This window comes from Psittacula echo, assembly GCF_963264785.1.
Source record: "Psittacula echo genome assembly, chromosome: 2".
Taxonomy (NCBI): domain Eukaryota; kingdom Metazoa; phylum Chordata; class Aves; order Psittaciformes; family Psittacidae; genus Psittacula; species Psittacula echo.
Window position 1 is genome coordinate 25,532,255 of NC_137737.1, and position 27,455 is coordinate 25,559,709.

Sequence of the window (27,455 nt, forward strand, 5' to 3'; positions counted from 1 at the left end):
TCACTTAAATGGTCACTTCCCAGAAGCTAGGAGCTGCACAGGACTTTCAAGTGTGCAGGGTGCGTGCAAGACCCTATCCATTTTAGTTATTTATCCTATGTGGTCAGTGAAGAGGCAATTTCTGCTACTGCCTCAGGGTGATGCTGAAAATATTTCACAAATCCACTGTCCAAGAGGAATTCAGTGTAATAAGTTGTCTGCAAAACAGATTTGTACAGAACAAAGCAATCATTAGGAAATCCAGCCCATTTTAGGTAATTGCTAACTGCACCTAGGCTACCATTCATCACTGCATAATAGTGTTTCACTTAATATTAACTCTGTTCTCAAGAAAGGCTGGTTTATCTTTGGCATAAATGAACATATCAAAAGAAGGTAACAATGAAAGAATGACAAAACCAGCACAAACTTTAAACCAAAAAGGAACAGAGGGTTTACCAATTAGCCCATGCCATGGATGACTTAGTATTTGTATGCAATCTCTACAGCCCACTGCTGAGATGAGTGGCATACTAGAACATATTTGAATGCAGGTGGAGTACATGTTCTAATGCTATGAAGGAGCATGAGGGTTTAAGACACAGAGTGACAGCCTGTACCCAGCAAAGCTTTTATTTCATCAGAAGCAGAAAGCAGTTTTGGAAACTCTGGTTTGTAATTTCTTGACAAACTGTGTAACCATTGCAGCCAAGTGGTCCATATTCATTCAAGGTGGAGAAGCCTTTGCTCAACAAATAGAGGAGAGGAATGAAGAAGACAGAGATGAACTCAATACCCAATTCATGCTCTCTTTCTCAGCCGTTTTTGAACACAGACATTTATAATAAACCAGTCTATCATTTGTACCTACCGAGAATAATTTGATGAAGGAGAAATTCAGGACACATACCTAGCCAGAACAGCAGTCCTTTTCTCTGACAGAAACTTCAAGTGCCAACCAGCTCTGTAGACATACTACACTCAGTGTATAGTCTTGTACGGCTTTACTTGCATGAGAAAGTATCTTTTCACATCACAATTTATTTGAAAGCGTTTTTCAAATTAAGACATAGCGAAGTTTCAAGGCTTCTAAGAAAGACCTGTGAGCTGAGAAGGTCTTTTAGGACTTGTTGAACACATCTGAAGATATCTACAAAGGCAGCGAGGTCTCCACGGCTTGCAAAGGGCTTTCACTTAGAAAGTAATATACTACTAAATTATACCTACAAATCTCAGCTGAAACCTGCTCTTCAGTGCTGGCCATGTGCTGGCCATGTTCAGTGCCGTTCAGTGCTGGCCATGACAAACTGCATTAGGAAGGGGGTGGGCAGATACTGTAGGTGCCAGGCTGGGGCAATCCTAAACCTTGTTGGTACTTTTCCTCATTTTTAGACCAGAGCATGAATTGTAGATGAAATGCAGTTCTTACCAGAAGATTACAGTTAATGGTTTTCATACCCAGAAAAAGATAGAAAGAACCATACAGTAGTGAGAAAGACATACACACACACACACACACACACACACACACATATACATATATATATGCGATTTTTTTCCTTAGGTCCTGATCTTGGCCAGGAGAGGTTCAGACTTGCCGGGCCCTTTGTCCCACCCACTTCTCAGCATCTCAAAATCGAGATGGGAGATATTGGGCTTCAGCACAGATTTCTGGCTAAAACCATAATGCATATACATCCCCATCTTACAGGGCAGCTTGTTTTCCCTCCAAAGTTTGTCATATCAAGACAGCAAGGATCTGAGCAGTGAAAAAACATTTGCAACCATACAGGCTTTTAAATTCTGATTCATTAATTTGACTTTTTTTTTTTTTTGGCTGGTAAAACAGTGCAAGAGACCCAGATATTCCAAGCATCATATAAATACTGACAACATTCCCTGTTGCTAAAACCTTTGTGAACTGGTTAGTCACATTTAGATTAACACTTTGTGACCTTTGGAGAAAGGTCTCACAAGCTCAAAGATTAAACAGAGAGGAATGTGCATCTGATCATCCAATATACCAATAGCCCCCTGTTTAAATATTACCTGGCTAGAGGGATTGTCCATTTTGAAGGCAGCAGCATCATCCTTCAGGAACCTTTCCTTATTTGAGACGTGCAAAACCGCACCAGAGAATTGGCTCGTAACACCATGAGCTGTTACTTTCTCAACACTGCCACAAAACCAGGCAGCAGTTTCAGAAAGACCATTCTCCACTTTGGTTTTGGGGTGTTTTGTTTTGAGTTTGGTTGGTCTGGTTTTGGATTTTATGTTATTTTGTTTTTTTAAATGAGCAGGGCTCTTGAGGCCACCCCACCAGAGGCTGCGGTGATTGGATGACCCCCCGGGGCTGTGCAGGCAGTCATGATGAAGACAGCATTGACACACCCTTGCTAGCTCTCCCTCTCCAAGCCAACATTGCCTTAGCAGGTCCCTGCTAGAAGAGCGAGCCCCAGATCATGCAGACTCTGTACAACACTGCCCTGGCTGCAACCTGGCGAGAGAAATCAAATTTAAGCTAGATGTAGTGCTCCTTAGTAAGTACTTTCTTACTAATTTTAATTAAGTGTGAAATTGAGGGATTTGCATTGACTCTTAATTGTTCTTTTTTTGAGTGTTGTCTGATTGTGTAGTAATACCAGTTCTATCCTGATGGCCTGTCTGAAATCAACACAATCTGAAAACAGCTACCCATGCCCTTGGACTGTAACACAAGTAGAATTCAAAACCTCAGTCTACAACTATGACTCAATGAACTTGAAACACCCCATTAAAAAAAACAACCCAGAACAACAGGGTCCCAGGAGCATGACAAAGTGATGGGTAAAATAGCGTGTGGGCTGGACAAAGCACTATCAAGGAAATGCCTTGATCTTGAACTGTGGCTGTGAGATCACAGAGCAGTCTCGAGGGAAGAGACCAGGTTCTCATCCTATTGCTGCTTTTAGTCAATGGTCCCAGAATATCTCATTACAGAGAGCGGGTGCATGCAGCTACCACAGGCATTAGCTGACTACTCAGCTATGCCCCCGCAACATCTAAAAATCAAATGGCAAAGCAGATGATTAAAGAGAAACAATCACAAAGAGATTAAAGATGACTGGTATCTTAAGCTACATCAAATTGCCTTATGTTCTCCTAAGCGGCTAGGTACGGATGATGGAACTAAATGAAGAAGAAAATGATAACCCTGCTCTTTTAGCTAACCTTGCTGTTAAACACCAGTTCATGTTGTCGCTGCAGCTGTTATATTTGGTAAGAATTTTGACTACTCTCACCCATCTGAAATCTTATTCCCTGTCAAGATCCAAGAGATTTGTACAAGGAGGTTAAGCAGCTTAGTTTAAGGCATGTTTGGTGGAGTGTATAGTTAGCACCATCCATGCTATGGACTGTGCTAACTTAAACCTCTATTCTTTCAATAAACACATTAGGAAAAGCAAAAGGGTTAACAAACTTCTAAACTTACTAAAATATGGAGCCACACAATAGGCAAAAACTATGGAAATAGAAGAATACAGAAAAGACACTAGCAGAATATAAAAGCTGGCAACAAAATATTAAATTTCAACTCTACTAAATAAAATATCTTCAAAAGCTTTTTTGTTTTAAAGACATCACTGAGATTATCATCAATTAGTCTGGCTACTTGGACACACAGCGCCCCATTGGAGGATTTAGCAAAAAAGAAGCACTAAATTATTCAACATTTAAGCAATTGTGTAAGGAATATGCAGCTGAAAAGAACAAACTGCAAACCAAGACTATTTTTCTGTTACTTCAGCATATGCTGTAGTTTTAACAGGGCCTAGCAGGGAGACAGCTAAACAATTTTTCCATCCACAGAATCAAGATTCCAGCTTTTAATCTCATATTTTTAGGTCAAATTATTCTAGTATTTATATGCAACAAAAAAGCATGATCTCCATCTCTGAACTTTTTAAATCAACTGTTTTACTGTATTTACAGCTTTGTTTTCTCTTTCTCAGCTAGGCTCTGCTTTTACTAATCTCTATAATTTTAATCTTATAAAGAAATATTTATGTACTATACATATACAATACACACATGTTCAAGGAATCACAGCGATAATCCCATTCAGACAGATACTACATACTCTCAGAAAGAGAAGTTTAAATTAATAAGCTTTAAAATTCCAGTTTCCTTGGAAAGTTCTGGGATTTTTTTAGCTGTAATGTATGCGTGATGAGATTTATGTTCTCCATGAAAGTTCTGATGAATTTTGGATGTGCTTTGATACATCAGCTCCAGCCTTACGTAATATTTTCCCTTTTTAAGTCTTTCTCAAGATTCGTTATCAGCATTTTGAATGTCTTACAAAACATGAAGACAAGCCTATTAGTCCCTGAGACTGTTATCACAGCAATTAATAGCCAAAATAACAATGACAAAGGGCTTATTTCACATGATTTTATACAATTTTCATATACATATAAAGTCACATATCAAACACTGTTCAAACACTGGCAGGAAGCCTGTAACACTGGAATTTATACAGAACTGATACTGTATACTGGCATATGACCAAATGGAAATTGTTCTTTGCCAATGCATGCATCTCAAGGTCACAGCACTAAACAGTATAAAAATTACTTCAGGTGATAAATTTTGTCTTAAGTCCCCATCTCTTTTACTGTAGTATTGAGTCTAACATTGAATTTCCTTCTGGCAGCTGTGCTAAAATACTAAACCACTCTCAGAGGCTCAATGACACGATCTGGGCATCATGGATTATTAATTCATGACGGACGGCCAACAGGTTTCAAATCTTTAATCGCTGGCAGAGATTCATACTTATCTTTGAAATATTTGTGGCAAATTTCTGAACAGGAGAAAGCCTCAAATCTAAGCCAAACAACAGCAACCTAGGACATCAGCTCCACCTAATTTAATATTAGGATTTGGTTTTAATTTGGAGGACAATTTTGAAACTGCATAGCATGTTTTCGGTTGTTGGCCACAGAGCAAGCAGGAATTCTGTACTGAATAAAACTATAGTGGATGTTAATACTTACTCATATCTGTTTCCACAGTGAGTGGATAGTACAGTCTGGAACAGAATTGGAGGTATTCTGCATAGTTTAAAAATATTAAAACCAAATCATTGTCCGTTTCCACCCTGCTGCCATGACAAAAGGCTTTCAGGGTTCTAAACCTTTTTTTTGTTTCACCTCATCAAAATGTCAGAAGCAAAATACAATTCTGACATTCAATCCATACACATCTACCTAAATGGGACAATTCTCTGACTTTTGAGACCACCTTCAAAATAAGTAAAACTTGTCAAAGTACCTACAACATCCACATGAAGTTTATCCTTTTGTTTCAGGGTTTGTTTTCACTGCTTTTCTAAGCATGTTAAAAAGTGCTGGGAAGTCCGTGTTTGTAAAGTCAACTAGATCAATCTGCAGTAAAATCGATTTAGAGGAAGTGCACCACAAATGCTGAGATGCAGACCTTACCATGCTGAATTACTGACCTATACACAACCTTAATTTGTATATTGCTCAACTTCTGAGCAGTTTTAGAGATTATGACATGCATCTCCTTCAGAACTCAGGAAAATAAAACCCCAAACCTAACAGAAAAAGGAAGGACTGCTCCAATGGCATTGGAGCTGATCCCCTCTCTGGTGAAATGGCAGCAGGACTGAATCACTCACCTTATTTCACAGACCCCTGGCTTGAAGGAAACCATCAGAAGAGCAGGCTGCCATGCCACCCTTGGAGAGCAAACATTTTACCAGAGGATTTTGGCTACTTACTCTTAGAAGGAATGGTGAGAATCTTCAGATCTACACCAGACTGATGATGTTTGACAGCAACAACTTTCACTGCTTCCACATTTAAACTCAGTCCTGTTCCCTTTTGCCTGCCCTTGCTACTCTGACGTCCACTCCAGGTCAGCATCTCCACCACGCTGTTGTACTCACAGAAACATCCCATGCTCCACTTCATAAAGGCTCTTTACGGCTTACATCTCCTCCAGCCAGTTCTAGTCTTCTCTACACCGCAAAGTGAAGGTTCCTAGGTGTAGGCACTGCTTTCTGTGACATTAGCATCATTCCTCACAGAATCCCATCAGGCTCTTGACCATTCACCTTCCCTCAGGCTTTTCGTGTTTTTAATCTCCTGTACAAACTGAACAGCTGTTTCTTGCCTGAAGATCTGCAAAGGATCATTCAATTCAATTCAAGCAAGAAAACCATTACTACACACAGCTGCCATGACAAAAGGCTTTCAGGGTTCTAAACCCTACTTTCAAAGGGCTGTAAGAGGGAATCTTGCCAGGCTACAGCTGATGGGACTGGCTCACCTGCTTAGCACAACTGGGACATAGACAATATCATGGATGCTAGATGGGGCAAGGGGAAGTAATGTGAAATGGAAGTTAACTACTTAGAAGAAACTATCAACTGATCTTCAGAACCTATACAGGAATTACTAGTGATTTGGTTGAATTTAAGACCCAAGGGAATCACAGCTTCTGTCGCAATGTTTTAAAATTGATATGTTTGAGATGACAGGAGGGTGGGCTGGGTTTTGTTTGAAGTTTGGCATCATAATAAGCAACTTGATGCTGAGCCTTGTAACAGGAGAACCACAACAATTTCCCTGCTCAATACAAATATAAATACAAGGCAATTAAGTATTTAAGTTCAGAAATGTTAAACAGTTGGTTCTCTGCAGAAGATACTTTTGCAAAGTAGTAACCCAAATATGAAATGCATCTTGGCATGTATTACAATGAAAAAATGTTGACATACATTCACACTTCAATTTTTTCAAGGAATAAAGTACCAGTGAAGAGCCATGTATTTGCCTGACTGCAAACTCCTTGCTCTCACTGAGAGCTACTTACTCTTGCAGACAATCCTACACAAATCAATGCTTCCTTTCTTTAGATGTCACCTTGAACTACTCAGGTTTTAAGTGTTGTGAATGAGATTTGCAATCTGTTCTAGTGTAAGTAAAGAGGATTGTATTTATGAAGCAAATGCTGGAAAACAAAGGGAATGGCATCTCCTATAAACTGCACACAGTTACAGGCAACAATACTGGACCAGCATACGAAACTAGAGACCAAGTTACTGTACAGCTTTCTTCTTCAAAGTAGATGTCTTTTCCCTTGTCTTTTCTTTTTTAATTCAAGAATAGGTAGCAATATGAAATGTCAATATTGCCACCAGATAACTCACGTACCCAACTTCTGCATTCAATGAAACCTTAAGGTAACATGTCATGTCTGGTTTGAGACATCTTTATCTAGGATTACCTATTTGGGATATTGAAAAACACATACACACGCACACTTTTGCAGACTTGCAATTTAATGTATTTTCATCATTCACTAAAAAAACATGGTTTCAACAACTCCTACCATACACTGGGATTCCTACAGTAGTATGGAGAATGTAGGAATGTCTTTTCAGAACTATCAATACTGAGCATTGTGCAAATTGTCCAGGACTCCAATTCTTTTTGAGCAGCAGTTCAAAGAAAATTTGTGGGTTGAATACTGATATCAAAATACAGATTTAAATAATTTACTCTTAAAAACATTCATATTTATAGCCTCTTATGGAAAATAAACAATTCCTCTGATTATCAGATATGTCCCTCAGTTTTTCCAGTTCCAAGGTATGCACAGGTCTCCATCCTGCAGCACAGAGTAGAAGTGAGAAATGCAAAGGTGCATGCCTTGTAGGTACGGCAGGGATTCTTCTAGCAACCGCTTACAGCAATCTATCATCTGTGCACTGGAAACACTGGGCTCCTTATACAGGCGATTCAGAGAAAACCTTTTAGTGGAAGTATCAATTAGCTCGCTCTCTGTAATCTTCATCCTAGCAAATGAAGACAACATACAGTGACAAAATTAGAACTTCATATCTTAAAAATACACCACCTGGAAATAAGTATATTTGTAGGTTATATGCCTGTAAACAAAGGTGTCACTTTATGGACAGCTATGTTACAGCTGAGATTCTTGTGCAGGTTGATACCCATGTCTACCTCAGAAGCTTGACAACATGCTTCCACGACTATTGGCAACAGCATGCTGACAGAGTCACATCTGAAAGCCTGCAGCAAGACATTTCTTTGCTCACCAGGAAAAACACTTGAGATAAAAATCCTATGAGAATCTATTTTTAATGTAAGGGATGAAAGGACTTCAATAACCTTCAAAGTGTAAGCTTTAAGAATAAGATCATGTTAGTAACTCTGTCTTAACTCCAGTACTTTGCATGTCATCAAAAGCAGATGACAGGTAAGGTCACCTGATGCATATTAAATGTGTTAATAACTTACTAATGGCAGAAGTGTATGGATTCAATTGGACACAATGACCTTAAAGGTCTTTTCCAACCTAAACAATTCTATGAATATTGAATTCATAACTTGCAGATGATTTTTTCCATTCACCCCAGACAAAGAGTGGTAAGACACCACATAGCAATCAGAAGGTACTCAGAAATAAAGTTAATGTGCAGAATCAACGCAGAGTCACTGTAACTAATCTAATGCAGAGACACTTCAGGTTGGTTAGCATATTCAGGTTAGTCAGCAAGCCTTACAAGCTCAGGCACTGTGCCCCATTCACACAGCTGTAATTCCAGAGCCAGCTTGGCTATGGAGACAGCACCATCACTGCCCTACAACACAGACCCTGTGCAGAACAGGAGGAGCAGCATATCTGTGGGGCCACTGGGATGTGAATCAGCCCACACTCAGCATAGACACAGCTACTGAGACTGTTTGACTCATGTGATAACATGACTGCAAGGGGCTCAACACCACTCTTTCCAAAGTCTATGGATCTTGTGTACTTGCATGGCACTACACTCTGCTGAGGTGACAGTACAAGAGCCCAGTTCTGACAGGCAGGGATGAACTGAGCCAGTGAGTTAATCTGGAGCAAGCCTGCCCTCTGTACTGACTGTATCTGTGCCACCCTCCTGAACACTTCTCTAATACCTGAGCACGAAGCTTTCCTGTCCTGTGAAACCTAGGACTTCCCTGAAGAATAAAGTTAGCTGCACACAGTGAGAACTGAGGGTTTATTTTCAGTCTCTTCTACAAGGAGGCTTACACCTTTATCACAACATAAACCTGATACTTTACAAAAGCAAGGGAAGGAGAAGCAAATTCATACTAAATCCTGCATTACCAGAAGACTGACACTGTCCATACAGATAATACCATTTTCTAGAGCAGCAGCATCTGAACTCCCCAGTGCATCAGGTCATACAGTAAACAGCACTGCATAGGTGGAATTCTGTATGTAAAACATTCATCTGCATGTGCAAATTAAACCCAGTACATCTTAAAATGTTTTCTTTTATCTCAGGGCCCCTTAAACAATCACAGGAGGCTAAAGAAAATCAGAAGTACAGAATGGGGTCAGTTCAAGGAAGCATTAAGTGAAAAAGGAGTTCAGCTTCAGAAAAAGACAACTAAGGGGAAAGATGAAATATCCACCAAAATAAAAAAGGAGAGGTGATAAATACAGAATGACTGTTTCATATTTCCTACAGCACGAGAACAAGATAACGACAAATCAGGCTGTGGGTCTGTAAAACCCAGAACACCTTTTCCCTCCTTCATGTATGTAAGCTGTATGTAATTCAACTGCGCAATTGGTGCCACAGGGTATTTTGGAGCCACAAAGCGTAAATATGCTCAAAAAATAGGTAATTAAAGATGGAAGAAAAAGAAGACAGCTGATTACTTTCTGAGAGGAGCCCCACATTTGTCCTGGATTAGTGTCTTTATAATGTGGGGTAGCATGAGATGTTCTGGAGAGTGAGTTACCCAAATGCAAATGTGTATGTTTGCCACAACATCCCTCCCAACCTCTAAAGACAATACTTTGCCAGCTCTCACATGTGTTCAGCTACATAGAGAGCTATTCAGAAGTTATATGGCAAAAATAATTTAACTTGAAAGCTGGACGAGCATTATGGAAGAATTCCAACAAATCTCCATGTTTTACCAAAGTCCATCTCCAAAATATATCCTCCCAAGTAACAAGGTCTTAAAAGAGCTAGAACTATAAAGCCTTCAGTAAGACTCATGCCTAAAATAACCTTCGTAGAAAACCATCTGGATCTATACGTCATGTATACATTCATGACAATGAGGTATTTCAACAATTCAGTAAAAGATTTCCAAAGCAGAAAAGGTCAGTAACACGCAGTCACTTATTACAGTATTTTACTAATAATAAACACAGTATATCTACTTCATGCTTTTAACCCTCAAAGACACATACAACTCCCAAGATCAAGAACAAAATTTACAGTTCTGATGGATATTCCAAGTCACAGAATCACATAATCATTTAGACTGCAAAAGACCTTTAAGATCATTGAGTACAACTGTAGTCTATGGACTTTATTTATAGTACTTTGACTCAACTATTATCAACTCCTTCATCTCACTTCCATCTGTGAAAGCGTACCAAGGAGATGTTTCTCTCATCATTCTATCACAGATTTTTTTCTTTCCCCTGCTAGGTGCTACCTGACCTTTTTCCTTACCTAACTGACAAAGAGCTAGGAATAATAATTCCCTTGTTGGTCTCAGTTATGGGTTTTTTTTTAATATTTTACTGCTTTCTCATCACAACGTAAGTAGCATTAATAGAAGTTTGCTGCTTTCTGAGTCAATAAAAAACCCACCTCTCCTCTGGGGAGGTAACACATTCTGTAATTGTCTTGTAAGCAAAGATCTTGTATTTCTGAATAAAGCCCAACTTTCCTACAAGGTGAAGGATGGGGATTTTCCAACAACTGTTTGTGTTTGCTGAACACTGAAATTTTTACTTAGTAAAGCTGCTGGGTAAAGTTCTATTTTATAAACAGAAGGTTTTTTTCCCTACCAGAAGAACATGAATACATTCTTCAAAGTTCTTCTCCTCCTCCAAATAAAACACATGATATGCAAAAATTTTAATGAGCTAAATGTATCGAGTCACATGAGCACTTACTCCTCCTTTTTTTTCAGATTCTCTCTTGCTTCCTGTGCTTTGGCAAAAATAAACCATTGAAGGGTTGCTGGATCACAGACCGTTGGGATCGTAAAGTGTCCAAATTCATGCAAGCTTGGTGCATATCTGTCGCTAATGACACATCATAGAAATAAAAAACAAGGTATAACTTTTAAAATGAAGTATTTACATTAATTACTTTCAGAATGAATCTGAAGTTAAATATAAATCACAATCAGAATAAGTGGTAAAAGTAATCAAGTTTGGTTCATGAAAACACAGAAGCATCATACATAAAGCTTTTTTAAAATTACATTTCAAAAGCAGCTGTCAACAATACTCCAAAAATATAAGCAACACCATCATACAGAGCCGAGTGTTGATCTGATAGCACAAACCCTTCAATTTAACCCAGCACAACACTGTAAGATGAAGTGTTACTTTGAAGAACTTTGACTCTAACTTGCACGAAATTAGCAGGATTTTCTTCAGTCTGATTCCTTCTTAACCCATAAAAAGGCACTTAAAACCTTTAAAAACAAAGAAACGTTGAGAAAATGAAAATCTGAGATTATATTAGTCTTCTTCTTAGCAAGAGCAGTAATCAGTGTAACAAAACAAAAAAAAGAGTAAAAGCTCTAAAAGGAAGAAACCTTCCCTGCAAATACCTACCTTTCCAGAATCATCTGCAAGCCTCGCAGACTGCGAGGATGAAAAGGTAGTCTACTGTCACGTAATTTATTATAGAAAGAGTCCAGAGTCTTGTAGTACTCTTCTAGAGTCAACAGGGGTTGCAATTCTTCAATATATATTACTTGTATGCCTCCCAGAAGCTGGCTTATCCGATCTTCCAACAACAGCAGCCTTTTTTGAAGTTTATAGTAATTTGGCAATCTCTCAAAAATCTGTGCACACACACACAAACACACACTTCCTATGTTACAAAGTATAACACGTAAAATTAAGAAATGAAAATTTTAAAACAATAAACTATAAAGAGACACTTAATGTAAACAGGGAACCCAAGGGGAAGAAAAGAAATAAAAACAAAAGGATACAAAGAAAAAAAAAAATCAGAAATATAAAGTGTATACACTGTGAGCCAGGTATAGTGGAATAAGCTCCTAAGTAGTTTTGGTATTTATACCGTAAAGGCACCAAAAGGCCACAAGAAGATTGATGGATGTACTCTTTCTCTATAAAAATACCCCAAGAAATAACAATTTGAGGCCTACATAAAATGTTTATCACCACAGTTATAGTGGTACAGCTACTCCATATACAGTCAAAAGTGATTTTGCCAGTCTAATTTACACAAATTCTCAAAAAAAGAGAAGTCTGTTGCTGCAACTAGTTCTTTCCAAGGGTCTAGATAACTTATCCCGAGTCTGAAAGGACAGGGGAAAGAAGGAAGGCACCAGATCTCTAATTTAAAAAAGCTATACCAGAAAAAGTTAAGAAGTGATCAGACTTGCGAGTCAAGACATAGGTGGTGTGATAGGGAGAGGGCTGGAACAGTGAAAAGGGAAAGAGCTGTAGTAATCACTACTTACCATCTACCCAGTTGTTAGTATAACATAGTTTTCCATACAAAAAATTACTGCTGCTGGAACAAGTCAAGTGAATAATCTCTTTAGAAGTCCAAGAGAGTAGTATAATCAGGACAGCTTTTGGCACAATAAAATCCACTGGCTCAGCATTAGCATTTATTATAGAGAAAAACTGCAAAATTCTTCTAAATATTTTACCTCTGAAGAAGCATTCTACAGACTTACTTGGACATTATTCAACTGCTGCTTTTTTCCAATAATTACTAAAAACAGTAATAGCACTTAAGACTGCTGCCTAAAATGGTCTAGAATTAGACAAAAGATTCTGCTCTCTAAAAATCAAGCAGCTAACAAAGCTCACAAAGATTTTCACTGACTTTTACTATGTATCATTTAACATGACAGTCAGTGCATTTTAAAATAAAAAGCCTATGATTTCAGGTTGTCTTCTAAAGCAAATACCATCACCACAAATACACACATTGCCCCATCTGCAAAATACTTCATGTGGAGACATGACCCCTTCAGAAAACGTGTGGGCAAAGGTTAGAAAGGGGAAGAATTTCCCTTTTCAAGGAAGATAGCATTTCTGAACACAGAAATAGAATATTCCGATATTCTAACTGGGTGAAATTCCCAACTATGAGATTTCAATTATGTCCCTTACAAAGAAATTATTTTTTATTGAACCGTCAATATTTCAGCAACCAAGATTCAAGAAAATTTCCTTAAGTGATATGCTGATATCATAACATTTTATTTGTGTTCCTTTGCATACAATACTTTAATCATTTAGAATGCCAGAAAACCTGTCAACATCCACATTATCTGTCTAAAACAACAAAGTGGATTGACAGGGTTGGTTAGCAGCTACTGACTGAAATGATCACTTCACAAATCTGAATAAAATTTCTAAATTTTTCATAGGAATGAGCTTTTTATAGATCAGGAAATATTCTGCCAGTGCTCACTGCATAGATTGGAACACTAACAAATTAATTTTCTTTATATCTAATCAGGGTTACAACTGTTTTGTTAGTGAAAGCAGCAGTGAAGATCTGATGAAGATTGTTGTTAGCATATCACAGGATTAAATTTAGAACACAATGTAGACAGTTATGCTAAACACAGTAGCTATGTGTTTGCTTTAGATTACTCACCTGTAGGATTTAATATTTTGGTTATAGTTTAAAAAAGGATGTCATAAAAAGAGGCATTATCATTTACTACAAAATCTTCTTACTTTGGTCCAGTGATGGTGAACATCCATGGTCCCCAGCATTATGTGGCCTGCTGCACTCATACCTGAACGGTCTGTAAATACCACTGTGCGCCCTAAGGATTGAACGAAGCTCTTTACTAATCTGGCTATTGTAATTATTCCCACAATTATTTAAGGTTTAACTATGCTACTAACATGTCACAAACAATGCATTTCTGCAGCACAAACATGTACTAGTCGGTGCTTTCCTTATTCTCAAAATCTGACAGAATGATTCTTGAAAACGCCAAGATTTTTTTTTCATACAAACCTTACGTAGCATTTGCCTTCTTCCTGCTTAAACTTGATAGTTTTTTAATGAACTGGATCTTTCTTCTTACAAAGACTCTTTTTAAAATAAAATCTCAGCAGACAGCATATTCAAAGAATATGTACAAATCATGTATACAGTAGGAAATACATGCCATATGCTTAGAGAATATGCAAGGTAAAAGTTGGTCAAAGCAGTATTAGCAGAACCATTCAACACTACTTTCACAGAACAATCTGCAATACGTAAGCTGTAAGAAACACTTTCACATTAGGTTTTTGCTCTTTTCTTAAAAAGAAAGAAGCAACATAAAAGGATAATAAAAATAATAAAAAAAATAATAATAAATAATAAATAAAAAAAATAATAATAACAAAAATAGGTTGACTTTTGGGGTGATAAATCAATTTTGAGTCCGAGTATGTTTTTTTTTTTTAAGTGAAGTACACAGATCCTCAAGAATTCTTTAGGATAAAAGCACAGGCAAGTATTTATCAAAATAAGCTTCCATAAAAGTCTTCAGTGTGATGTATTAATCTACAAGACAAGACTTAAACAGAAAGTCCTGCTCTCAGAAATCAGTTTTCAAAAATCCTTAACAGCAACACTGACTTTAAGGAATCAAGTCCACACTTGCAGCCCAAGGCATCAACTGTACCTGTTTAATTACTGACAGGTAAGACCTCCAAAGATGGAGACTACAACAGCTTCACAAGATAGACTTCTTTACCTAAGCAAAGCTAGAGAAACTAAGTTGAAATCTGAATACAATTTAGAACTACTATTTATTGTCACTCTGTCTTTTGACAAAGGATTACGTGAACCCTCAGATGAAAGCCACTCAAAACTTACTATCTGCAGACAGGCATAAAACACGGAGTTATAATTACATGAAATAGCTACTGCCACAGGTCAAACAGCTGTACAAGAAGAATGGTACATCAGGTTTAAAGAATACATATATTATGTATATATATATGAAATACATATATACATATATAATAACATACAGGTAATTTTATCGAAAATGCATGGTAAGACACTATGATTCTAAAGGTATTCCAGTAACTCCTCCTTATACTGACTCTTTAGAGAGATACTCATGTTTTTGTCTTCAATTTACCATGGCTAATAATCTCTTGCTGCCTCCATCCATTCAAAAGGTTCAGTCTAGATTTTTTTATTGTCATTTTTAGTACTAAGTCTAGTGCCTTCAACTCGCTCAGTTTGCATTTAAGTAGTAAAATAGAAGCTGAGTGTAGCAAATACACTATAAGATGTTGCGGTTTAAACTGAGTCACTTGAAAAAGTACCCAGTAGCTTAAAATGAAAGCTCTCACTAGCTTTTCAGTAAGCCGGTCAGATTTGTTTTTACAGTTATCAAAAGCATTTGTGAATAGAATTAGAGCTCCTTTGTCACAGAAGACTCATGAGCATCTTTGAGTCAGTAGTATATTAAGATATATGAAACAAGCAACAGAAAATACCTTTAACATTCTTTAATACTTCAGGTCTCTGCTGGACTAAGCGACTTAGACTGTGTAGTTGGCTACAGCGGTGAGCAACACCCCAGCTTCTCTGCCACCTGAATAAAAATATAATTGAAAGCATTTAATTTTCATTAAATTAAGTGAGAATTTGGGAGGGGACACAGCCAGGACAGGTGACATCAACTGACCAAAGATATTCCGTATGTTGTGCTCAGCAATAAACGCTCAGCAAAAGAAGGAGGAAGGGGAGATCCTTGAGGTTATGGCATTCATCTTTCCAAGCAAGCATTACACATGCCGAGGCCCTGCTTTCCAGAAGGGGCTGAACATCTGCCTGCTGATGGGGAGTAGCAAATGAATTCCTCCTATTGCTTTGCTTGAATGTACAGCTTTGCTTCACTTCACCTAAACTTCTATCTTGATCCATGAGTTCTCTTGCTTTTGCTCTTCCTATTCTCTTCCTCCCATCCAGAGCAAGCAGCTGTGCAGGTGCTTAGCTGCTGACTGAGGTCAACCCACATCATCTAATTTAGGAAAATCTAACAAACACTGCTTGGGATACAGAGAATGGTGCTATGCCAAAGGACTTCTGAGGCAATTTAATCTATTATAATGAAAGCCATTCTAGTAACTCTTTATCATCACCTAGCACTATAACTCTGCTTTCAGTAGCACCAAACACCAATGTGATCCTGCAAGATCACAAGTAGTCGTTTCCTATTAAGATACTTGTTTGTCAAGTTTCTAACACTCACATTCTTTTCTGAATTGTGAGAATATAACTCTTGGAAGGTTAATAACTCTTCAGGGAACAATAGTTTTAGTGTATTTTAAGAGCACAAACTATAAGAAAATTAAATATAAGCCATGAATAAACCCAAACCTACACATTTAATAAAGACTATTTCAGAAACTTGAAAACCCTGATGATAACACAGTTACATAGGATTAGAAATTATGATAAAAAAACCCCCAAACCGGCTTCAACTTAAAGGAAGCCACAGTCTTTTACTGGGTAACAGAACAAAAGCATGATTTCAGAAGCAACAACTCTCTCTTTCCTCGTTAAAAGAACAACAGACTAGCCCTTGAAATAATCCCCCCAAGTTTATTTTTCCATTGTTAAATACCCTCATTGCCATTTTCCCATCCTGAATACCTCACTTCAGAACATCCTTATTTGAAGGTACAAAATTAAAAAAAGGCATCAAACTGTTTTCTGAAAAATATTCTAAAGAATTAAGATCACTACTACAACTTTCAGCCCTTTCAAGCAAACAAATATCCTCCTCCTCTAGAGCATGGGAAACAAGACACTAGAAAGCACAACATTTGTAATAAGCCTTCACAGGATGTCAGGATGTACCATCCAATCTCATTACTATTGCTAATCCAGTTACCTTTGTAGATACTGAAATCAGTAAAAGCAATCGTATCAAACAAAACACCCAGCCTAATGCATATGCACAGGTCCTGTTTCAAGTGCTTCTGTGTTTTCTGCAACTAGACCCTATGTTATTAGTTACAAATAATAGGTCTTTTTGAGCAGATTGTAATGGGAAATTTTTGTCCCAACAGAATTCTTTTGGAAGAATACTATTCAGTACAATAACACTTTTCTATATATGAAATACAGCTGTTTTGCTGAAATAAGCCTTTAAAGCTCATGCTGTATTATTACACAACACTTCCTTGCTCTGACTGTATTAATATAAGTCCAACTGATCTAATTTATTACCTGATATCTGAGAGCTGGAGTTGACGAGAGAGTTCAAATTTTAAACGCTCTAGTTCTTTTCTAAGTGGCAAACTCTTTTTCAGCTTATTTACTGCACTTGCTTCATTATCATCTAGCCAGGATCTGAAACAAGAGGAGGAAAAAAAAAAGCAGAGGCATGCTGTATGAGCTTTCTTGCAAACAGTACAACTAACTGAATTCTTACTGTTAACATTAATGTTTTATTTCAAGCCACCAGGGTAAGAGGATCGTTCAAAAGTAGAGAACAGAACCTGAAACTGCTAAATGCTTCATTCTTAAGATATCTACAAACAAAAACCCAGTGCTTAATGCCTTTGGGAGGGGGATTAGAGAACTAAACTGAGCCGAGACACTGACAGTGTTACAACTGTCTGTAAGACTTAAAGGTATGAAGGGCGCAGAGCAGCAGATCAGTGTGACTTGGGGGGCAGCTTCAGAGCTTAGTGCCCTAGTAACAGAAGTTCCCACACATCTGTCTTTTTAAAAGAAAACAACAAAATGAAGTGATTAAATAGACTATCAAATAAGGGAGATGGTAGTAAAGGGCTAAGTTAGGTAACTCTCAGAGAGCTGGGATGAACAGAGATTAAGCAGGTCAAAATTTTACAGTTTTTTGTCAATAATCACAACCAGGCAAACATGACTCATGGAGTACATCTAACACTTTCAGTAAATAAATCATCCTATTTCTAGGAAAAAAGCTACTATTTTAAGAGATTTGTGCCTTTCTTCACAGCCTAAACTTATTTTCATACTCTCATTTTTACAAATACTTCCGTTCTCATACTATATTCTACGCAAAAAGAAAAATCAAATCAAACTCAGAAGCAAACAGAGAAAGCCCAGTGCCAAAAGGTTAGGTATTAAAATCAGACTGTAAATATGTAACTGCTCATGGAATTTCTTGTAAATGCGTAAAAGTAAGCAAAAATATTCTCTAGTACATTAAATCTCACAATCTGATAATGCAATACTAACACCAAAGTTAATAGCTGTATAGTTTTGTGTTACAGGAGTCCTGTAAGAGGTAAGGAACTATCTGGAGCAAGTGGAACCTCTGCCTCCTTCTGAACTGCCACCAATATTCCATGAAATTGGAAAACTAGATTAACCAAAACTAGATTAACCAAACGTGAATGCTGGGCAAAGAGACAAGAATGCCTCAGCTTTGCTGGCACTGTAGTTATCACAAGAGCTCATTTGAACTCTCTTTAATTCAAATTAAATTGTAAAAAGCATGACACAATTATACGTTAGACAAGGTTCTGTATTGTTCAGAATGTTTACTGACTGCCTTTAAAAACCCCAGCATTAGAGTAAGACCAATTTGGCTATAAATCATCAGTTAAATAAAAGTCTTACATACATTAAAGTTGTTTCCACTCTCTGGGCTTGTTCTAGTTCCTCCTCGGGATCCTTGAATCCAGTAAAAGAATAGTAAGTCTTATCCCATTTGATAGGTCTGTTCACTGTGCTTTCTGCTTCCTTTTGGGGCTGAGAGTTCACATTCAAACTCTGAATATGCTCTGTAGATAAACTGCAGGAGTTGAGAATATCTAATACCGTGCTCAGGAGATCCCTAGTATGTAATGTGAAACTCACTGCTCGAAAACCTATAAATCACAAGTCCAACAAAATTAGTATTATTTAATTAAAATTATTTAAAATGCATTCACATTTCTCTCATCTTACAATAACCCAAACAAGGTGTGCACAGCTGGAAATTATTATAGTTATTTCAATACTCAGTGCAAAATTCATATGCAGTTTCACCTTTAAAACTGTTACACATCCAAAACCATAGAGCTGTTGTAACTACCTGAATCAATGGACAAACGGGAAACCTAGCTACAGATGCAGTATAACCCACAAAATGATTATTTTGCTTTAGCAGTGGCAGTTTTGTCCAACAGCTCTACATAATTCATGTTATTATTGATAAACACTTTTGATATAATTTACTGTAGAAATGCAGCATTACATCAGCTCTTCTCAGGCTGTTCGTAACAGGAGCTTCAGAACAAAACACTACACTTGCGCACTGGCTTAAAACTGATCACATCACTTAACTATTAGGCCTAACTGACCCATTAGAATGCAAGCAAGTATTAAGACTCAAAAGCAGAACACAGCTGCCAGTCTGACTGTTACTTAAGTAGACTGGATGTAACAACTACTATTTTCTTGAAAAACAGTATGATTTTGTTTTCTAGCACTAAGGTCCTTCACAATTTGCTGAAGTGTTTTGACTAACAGGGGATTAAGGATAAACCTCATCTGTTAGATAAGGCATATTGGTACAACAGACACAAATACACAGAATAAAATTAATCAAAACCCGTATTCCAAACTTTGCAATATTTTCTGTAGTCTCAAAGACTGTGGTTAATTGAAGCTTTAGATATTTATACAACCTCTGCTTACAAAATAAGCTCCTACTGATCCTACAAGCACCCTGACATTACGTACTACACATCATCTGCAATTAAAACAAGCACCCAACCGTTAAACATGACAATGGTATTAAAAAGCAGAAAAATTATCATTTATATCAACCCACGTTTTTACATTCTCATACCGTAACATGAGATCAACTTTGTAATTTCCCATTCTGTCAATGCCTCTTAAAGCTTAAGATGTTTAATTACTTGGGATAGTCCTGTCTGTAAGACATTTTTATGGTTTGACAGGATTTTATTCACTTGAAAAGTGAAAAGACTGCACAAGGCTTAGTAATGGTCTGAAAGAATTCAAATATAGGAAGATATATTCTATACAATAAATATAAAAGCACCTGAAGCACTGAAGGATTCTTGAACACTAGAAGAGTTTGGTTCTCTTTCTCTTACATAAAAAGTAAGTGGAGTTGGCTTAAAGGCGCGAAATCCTGGTTTCTGTAGGTTCTCCAAGTAACCATTTAATCTCTTCAGAGAGTTTTCATTTACTTCCTGTTTAAAAAACGAAGCACCAAGGAAAAACAAATTACAGATTAAGAATTTGGCCATTTTTCATCTAAACCTTTTTAATCTTATATGCAGAATTTTTACAAACTGACAGCTGCTCTTAACAAGTAGTGATATGGTTCATTTTCTCAGCATGAGTAATTATCTTGCATGAATAAATTGTATGATGTATATATTCACATTCTTGTACATTCCAAAACACCACTTCTAAGGTTTTCAAGCTTAAAGAAATACATTGATTCAAGTATAATGCACAGCATTTTGAAGTTATAAAGCAAGTAATATGTATTAGAGATTCATCAGGGAAGATTCGGTACTTTCTTTGTAACAATTAAGCAGAAAATATGACTAATAAATAATGGATATTTAAGGGAGTTATTCTTGTTAAAAATAAAGAAAGTGCATCTTTTTGTTCTCCGGTAACAACCATAATCCATTTTAATAATACTTTTGTTTCTCTGACAGCAGAAAACCTAGAAAATCTCCATCCTTGACACGACACATTTACAAAGAAAGCATACTGAGAGATTTTTACCCTCTCTTTGGGATGCTGGCCAAAGAAATCTGGATGTACAGCAAAATAGAAAGGTCTGAGCGCATTGATGGCATCAGCTCCTGACAAACTTCTTGACTGAATGCCCTGTAGCAATATCTTCTCCAGACATAACCTAATAAAATAATAAAATGTTTATGTATGATGCACCCAATCAAGTGACAAACTGACATAAATTATGTTAGAACGTGACAGAATGGAGCAAACATTCACAGTTGCAAGTATAACAATTTAAAACAGGTATCAGAAGTCTGAGTTCTGGATTTTTCCCCTTGGGACTCATAAAGCTGTATTTATATAGAGCAAACCCAACAGGTTTGAGGGATGGTGGATGCTAATGGCTGATTAAAGACATGTAAATAAGTACAATAACTTCTCTCTACTTTCTCAAAGCAGACTCAAGCTAAAATTCCTCAGTCAAGTAGTTCAAATGATGAAAACTGGCTTTAGTGGTATTTTTCTGTAGCTACTGCTGAAGATGCTCTTAAAAGCCAACCCTTACTTACTTTTGAACCTTCAAATTAAAAAGCCAAACCCAGTATTTTTCAAGCAGTGCCACAAGAATAAGAAGTTTTACCCAGGAATAATAATCACAAGTCAATCAAAATGAGTTCTGCATTAGTCTGAGGTCTACATACCTGTGTCCATTTGAAAAAAGTCTGCTTTCACAGAATCACAGAATCCCAAGGGTTGGAAGGGACCTCAAAAGATCATCTAGTCCAACCCCCCTGCAAGAGCAGGGTAACCTAGAGTACATCACACAGGAACTTGTCCAGCCGGGCCTTGAATATCTCCAACGTAGGAGACTCCACAACGCCCCTGGGCAACCTGTTCCAGTGCTCTGTCACTCTCACAGTAAAGAAGTTTTTCCTGATGTTCACATGGAACCTTTTATGCTCCAGTTTACACCCATTACCCCTTGTCCTATCACTGGACATCACTGAGAAAAACCTAGCTCCATCATCCTGACACTCACCCTTTACATATTTGTAAACATTGATGAGGTCACCCCTCAGTCTCCTCTTCTCCAAGCTAAAGAGACCCAGCTCCCTCAGCCTCTCCTCATAAGTGAGATGTTCCAAATAGAAGATACCAAATAAAAAAAAGACAGTGCTCTTTTTGCCCTTTGATCTTCACCAAAATAGAAAACCCCAAGAAATTTCAGATGAAACAATATTCTTTTCCTACCAGTAAGAGCAGAAGGAAAAGTTAAGCTGAAGAAGTTACAGAAGTTCAGAAAGTAAAAAAGACTGAATACCTCCAATGATGCATAAATTAAACAAGAGTTCTGCAATGAACATGCTTGTGCAACAGAAGATTGAAATGGAGGGAAAACCAAGTTCTGAATCAAAGCAATACAATGCTGTTTCACTCCTTGCAATATCATTCAAACTGCAAGCCCCAAACAATATATGGCAGATTGGAGGTAAAGCTGCTTCCAGTTCACATAAAACTAGTAACTTTATTAATAATAGTAAACAAGATTGTTCAACAAAGAGTTGTTTGTTCAGCATTCTAGACCTAATAAGCATTGTGGACACACGAACATGTGAGACAGCTTCTTGACTGCTTTCACTAATTCAAAACACCCAAACAACTAATCCAGAAAGTCCCCAAATTTGTGCTGAGACAATAAGCAGTATTTTTCATGTTGGCAAATGGTAAATGACAACAGTTCAGTTGTCAAGAAGGTGCAGTGACCCTGATTAAAAAACATGAAAGCAGTTAAAGCTAATGTTTTCTGCCTAAGAGGTGGGCAAATATTGAATTAGTAGGTCTTAAAAGTCAACTTGCTGAAAACAGATGTTTTCATAGAAAAGTGGGATCGAAAGCCTGTAATGTAAGACGACTGATGGAATTTCAAACCATTACAACTAAAACTGATTTTCATGTGTGTGAATTAAATGGAAGATTAAAAAAAAGACAGACTGTACTACTGGCAAGCATTTCTACCTTCTTGTTGGCTGCATCTAAAAAACTAAGATTAATCATCACTATAGCCCTTGGTCCTACTTCAAATCGCAGGAGATGATTAAGTACCACAGCAATATCAGGTTTTTATGGAGAGCAAAAGCTCTTGGTGGCAAGAACATGCCAGAGTTGCTCACTGACACAGGAAAAGACCTGCTAATCTGACCTGGCAAGAACGGAAGCACAGCACACTTTGGTCATATGCTTTACCATTTTGCATCCGGAAACACCAAAACAAATTGTCATGCTGAGAAAGAAATAGCAGAAATTTTGTTTGTTTGTGTTTTTGTTTTTTTTTTTTTTTTTTTTTTTTTTTTTTTTGTTGTTTTGTTTTGTTTTGTTTTTTTTTTGTGTGTGTGAACACGAAGTGGTAAAAAGGAAAAAAATTAATCTTTCCAACAAAGGGGAAAAAAACTCTCACAGCAGTTTTGACTAAGTTGCCATGCCCATGCAAGAAACCCCCATTTACCTAGACTCAGCTGCTAGAAAGAAGTAAGGAGCTCAGTTCTCCCTTCACCTTATTTGTACACTATTTCCCACATCCACTCTCAAGCTAACGCTGTGTGCCATTACCAGTAATTAGGAAAAATGTTCCAACATATCTGGAAACTATTAATCATACTTCCAAATTTATTAATCATAAACTTCTATCTGGTATTCTACAAGGAAAATGGCCAAGTATGGTTAACTTTAGTTGCCGTGTTTTGTATCTAAACAACACTGTCATGCTAGTAGGAAGGCTCAGGATTCCAGCCAGAAGTCTATTTTGAACTTGCTTAAAAGAGAAACGCTCAAAGGCCAAAATTAGTCTGTGTGACAGAAGGAAGAATCCATTCTGAAGGTGAAAGACAGAACTCAGAGGCATCCCTCAAGTGAAGTGACAAAATAAGAGAAAAGGAACTTAGAGAAAGAAAATGCAAGAAAGATGCTTATGAGGAACAAGGATTTTTCCAAGAGCTTCATTTAGATCTGAAGAGCAGAGAAAATATTTGTATTAAAATAAAGGTCATAACCGCTTGAGAATAGCTGTCCTCACTTCATTAAAGATAAGAAACACAACCTCCACTAGAACACATTATGCAATCATACTCTAGGACTGATCTAATTTATTGATTAAAAAATTCCCTTCAGATTTCTTTCTACTTTTTTTTCACATGTCTCTGAAGTTTAACTTTTTGGCTTATAGCTTTGGCACTGAAAAGCTTTGTTAGATTAAGCTCATTATTACAGATACATTCATTCATTTTTAAACACTGAGTTTTAATAACACAATAATGCAGTAATATATAGGGTATCATAGTCATATTTAGACTACTACTTTCTCATAATTAAGCTTTTTTAAACCCTTATTTTCTGAGAGCCTTTCTAATGTCTCACTCGAGGACAGGCATATGGCTTTTGGGGATTTTCAACTTTGTTGAAAGCTTCAAGCTGTAAAGATGAGAAAGCCAAAGAAATAAGCCAAATTGAACAAAAGTACCAAACCAGTTTTACATACATGCAAGCCATAAGCAAACACTTAAACATATGGTAAAGGTAAATTAGGTCAGCAACATCCCATACCTTCTACTCACGGCTCTCAAGCAGCAAAACATTGCAGCAACTCAACGGTCAAGCCAACTTTCAGCCATCCACTAACTCACTTGGGGAAAAAAAAAGAAAAAAACCCCAGCTGTTTAGTAATGGACATGAGTATTTCCTCCTGTTACTTATCAGTGCATTCCCTAAATCCTAGGTGGCAACTTAAAAGTCACAATGCAAATACTTAGTCTTGAAGTATAGAAACAAAAAAAAATAGAAGCTTTCTTTAATCACTAACACATACCAGCCTGTGGAATTCAATGTACCTTTTTACCGTGCTAAGTTCAAAATTTTCAAATAAATTGTAATACTTTAAAATTTATATACCATTTTTATATGACTTTATGGGGGCACAATAGAAAACGAACAGAAAATGCTCTGTCATGCAACAATGCCTGGAAATCTTTATTAGAAATTTGCTGGCTTTCATAGATACGAATTAGCAATTTTTACCAGCAACTTCTGTAAATTCAACTGTAACTGAGAGCTTTCCAATAGGAGATACACCACTTCGTGTATCAGATACTCAGTTATTAGGGATTATGAAGGCAGCTCCCTATTGCCAATGTTTTCTCATATATCTTTGTGCATTTTTAATGTATTCCCACTAACTGTGCCATTTTAAAGCACCTGGGATGAGTAGTTATCAGGGAAATACCTTCCCTCTTCCCATTCTACATGGTAGTTCCTATGACTATTTTGCAAAGCACTTGAAGTTCTGGAATTGCATCTTACTAACACAAATATACTTAACTAATAGCATAAATTGTTTACCAAATATTTTACTAGAGGTGAGTAGGGTGTGAAAAAGATATGCTGAGTTAAAACATCCCCAAAATACTTTATAATTGTTGTCTTCTGATTTTCAGTTAGGTGAGAGGACAGTAATAATTTCATATTTAGTGTCCTTAACAACAGTCCTAATCATAAACTAACTTAAAATACATTAAGAAGCTCTCTGGTAATAAAACAGATTTCTCTATACTTTTAGCTTCAGGGATTTGGACAGAAGATGGAAAAAACCCAACAATCTCACTAACCTGTGATGACACTTTGTATAACCACATAAAAGTATCGCTGTTTCTTGTTTTAAATGCTCTATTAAGCGCTCAGAAATTGTTAACAAATAGACCCTCCTGGTTTTGAGCCGGCTTCACCTGCACTCCACCTCATACGAAGCAAGACATTAATTATGCTGCACTCATTTTGCAAAAACCTTTGAAAACACGACATTGCACGCTACTAAATTACTCCAACAGAGATTACCTAGTTCAGGTGTTTGCCTACGCCTGACCCTTAAAGGCAGCATGAAGAAAACAGTATGAAATTAATATCAGAAAACAAGCTCAGGTGACACGGATTCACCCGCTGCTTGAAGGAAAGCGAGCTGAAGCGACCTAAACCCGGCCAGTTTTAACTATTTAAACAGCACTAGCTTTAAAACGCGCTGCAAGAGGGGATTTCTTACAGCCGCTTAACGGCACACCAGTCAGCGACGTCTGCCGCGGCCCCCCCCCCCCCCCAACCGCCGCTATATTAAAAGGCTCGGAAGGAGCAGCCTCACCCGCTCGCCGCAGCTCTCGGTCTGGGACCGACGCCAAGCACTGCGGGCCGTACGCGGCGCCCCGGCAGGTGCCTCGAGACTCGGCTACCTGACAACGACGCGCGGCCGCAACGAGGCCCCGACACCGGAGCAGCTGTGCCAGGCCCTGCCCGACCACCTGCAGGGCTCGCGCCGACAGCGGCCGCCCACCCGTGCCGCCGCGCACGTACCGCTACGCGCGCTCCGCAGCGGGCAGGCTCCGCCAGGGCGGCAGCGGGCGTAGCCCCTCGCCAGGCCCCCACACCGACCCCGCCGGAGGGGCTGGGGGGAAGCGACAGAGCCCGGCCTGGTTTTAGCGCAGCCCCTGCGCCCCTGTCCACCCACCCCGGCTCGGCCTCGCATCGTCCTCCAGCCACCGAAGTTGGCGATGGACGAGAGAGCCCTTCGAAAAGAGCAGTGAGTCGCGTTGCCTCCCCTCTAGCCGGTGCCGCCCCTCACGGCGAAGCGCAAGGACCCCCGGCCCCTCTTACCGCCACGGCCGGATGGCACCCGCCAGCGCTCGAACCCCATCGCCTGGCGCAGCCACTCCCACCGACGCTAGGCGGTGGGAGGGGGCGGGTCGGGCCGATGCGGGAGCAGTAATTCCTGCCAGGGGGCGGGTCCTCCGCCGCTGTCCAGCCCGCCCCAGCACTCACGTGGCCTCCGTGCGCCCCACCCACCCCGCACTGCGCAGGCGTAGCATCAGGCCGCTGTGGCGTATTTAGCGCCGCCGGAGTCCTTGCGGCTCCTGGTGGGGCTGGCGGTCCGTGCGAGTGGTGCTAGGTGTCGGAGGTTGCTTCTGGTTTTAGAGTGTGTCCATAAGGACTATGGAGGGGGAATCCCAGGCACAATAAATCACCGCTCTTTTTTTGTGCGGGTTCTCTGAATAGTTAAGTGCGGTTTGCATTCTATTTGTTCTTCAGAAGGAAAACACCAGAGAGGCTAAGAACCAACTGTGAGCAGCCCCGAGGGGAAAAGCAAGAGCGATTGCTCTGTGATTAGTAATGCTCGATGCACAAATCTCTTTTTTTCCAAGGTAGCTGGTATCAAGCAGCTAATAGAGACGTGCAGCCTCAGAGTAAAAACGTCTACTGATCTGGTGAGTTTCAGAACAAAGTGAGTTTAACTCCAAGGGATTGGAGTTACCTGCATACAATCCATTGCACTTCCATGCAGAAAAGGTTAAAAAGCAAACTGGCAAAGCTTAGAAACTATCTGTAGTTCAGTGAAACTTTAAATCAAGTTGGCGCTTTCACAACCCGTGGGGTATTTGTGTGATTTCCATGATGTGGAGCATGGGTTTTGCTCTGATAGAAGCCATCAGTTATGCAAGGACGCTGGTTGCATAATTATAAAGATGGAAAAATAAATCTTAATTGATTCAACAGAAAGTATGATGTTCATTTCACCTGGGATTTAACTCTGTGAGGAATAAAATCGTGAGAGCTCAGTTGATGCCACCACCAAACAGCCAGAGCA

General features: G+C 38.4%; 1 protein-coding gene across 2 annotated transcripts; it reads right to left on the reverse strand.

Annotated features, from left to right (window-relative positions):
• Nucleotides 1–7,325: 7,325 nt before the first annotated feature.
• On the reverse strand, nt 7,326–26,507 carry TCAIM (T cell activation inhibitor, mitochondrial). 2 transcript variants are annotated; one of them, XM_080609858.1, is made up of 11 exons: nt 26,468–26,507; nt 24,377–24,455; nt 20,825–20,957; nt 20,121–20,274; nt 18,693–18,939; nt 17,306–17,428; nt 15,565–15,662; nt 13,789–13,880; nt 11,668–11,900; nt 10,996–11,127; nt 7,326–7,849 (listed from the first exon to the last, which is right to left on the reverse strand). In XM_080609858.1, exons 2-11 carry the CDS (start codon nt 24,406–24,408, stop codon nt 7,624–7,626), a joined length of 1,470 nt encoding a protein of 489 aa, XP_080465984.1. In that variant the 5' UTR covers nt 24,409–24,455; nt 26,468–26,507; the 3' UTR covers nt 7,326–7,623. The 2 variants fall into 2 exon arrangements, with proteins under 2 accessions (XP_080465984.1, XP_080465985.1); XM_080609859.1 differs by lacking the exon at nt 26,468–26,507 and having other exon boundaries at nt 24,377–24,714.
• Between the last annotated feature and the right edge of the window lie 948 nt (nt 26,508–27,455).

Coding starts and splice junctions, on each gene's coding strand:
- TCAIM (XM_080609858.1), bottom strand. CDS start 24,408: ATGTTTTGCTGCTTGAGAGCCGTGAGTAGAAG. Junction 20,275..20,824: donor GCCAGCATCCCAAAGAGAGG/GTAAAAATCTCT, acceptor TTTTTTAAACAG/GAAGTAAATGAAAACTCTCT. Junction 11,128..11,667: donor TTGCAGATGATTCTGGAAAG/GTAGGTATTTGC, acceptor ATGTGTCATTAG/CGACAGATATGCACCAAGCT.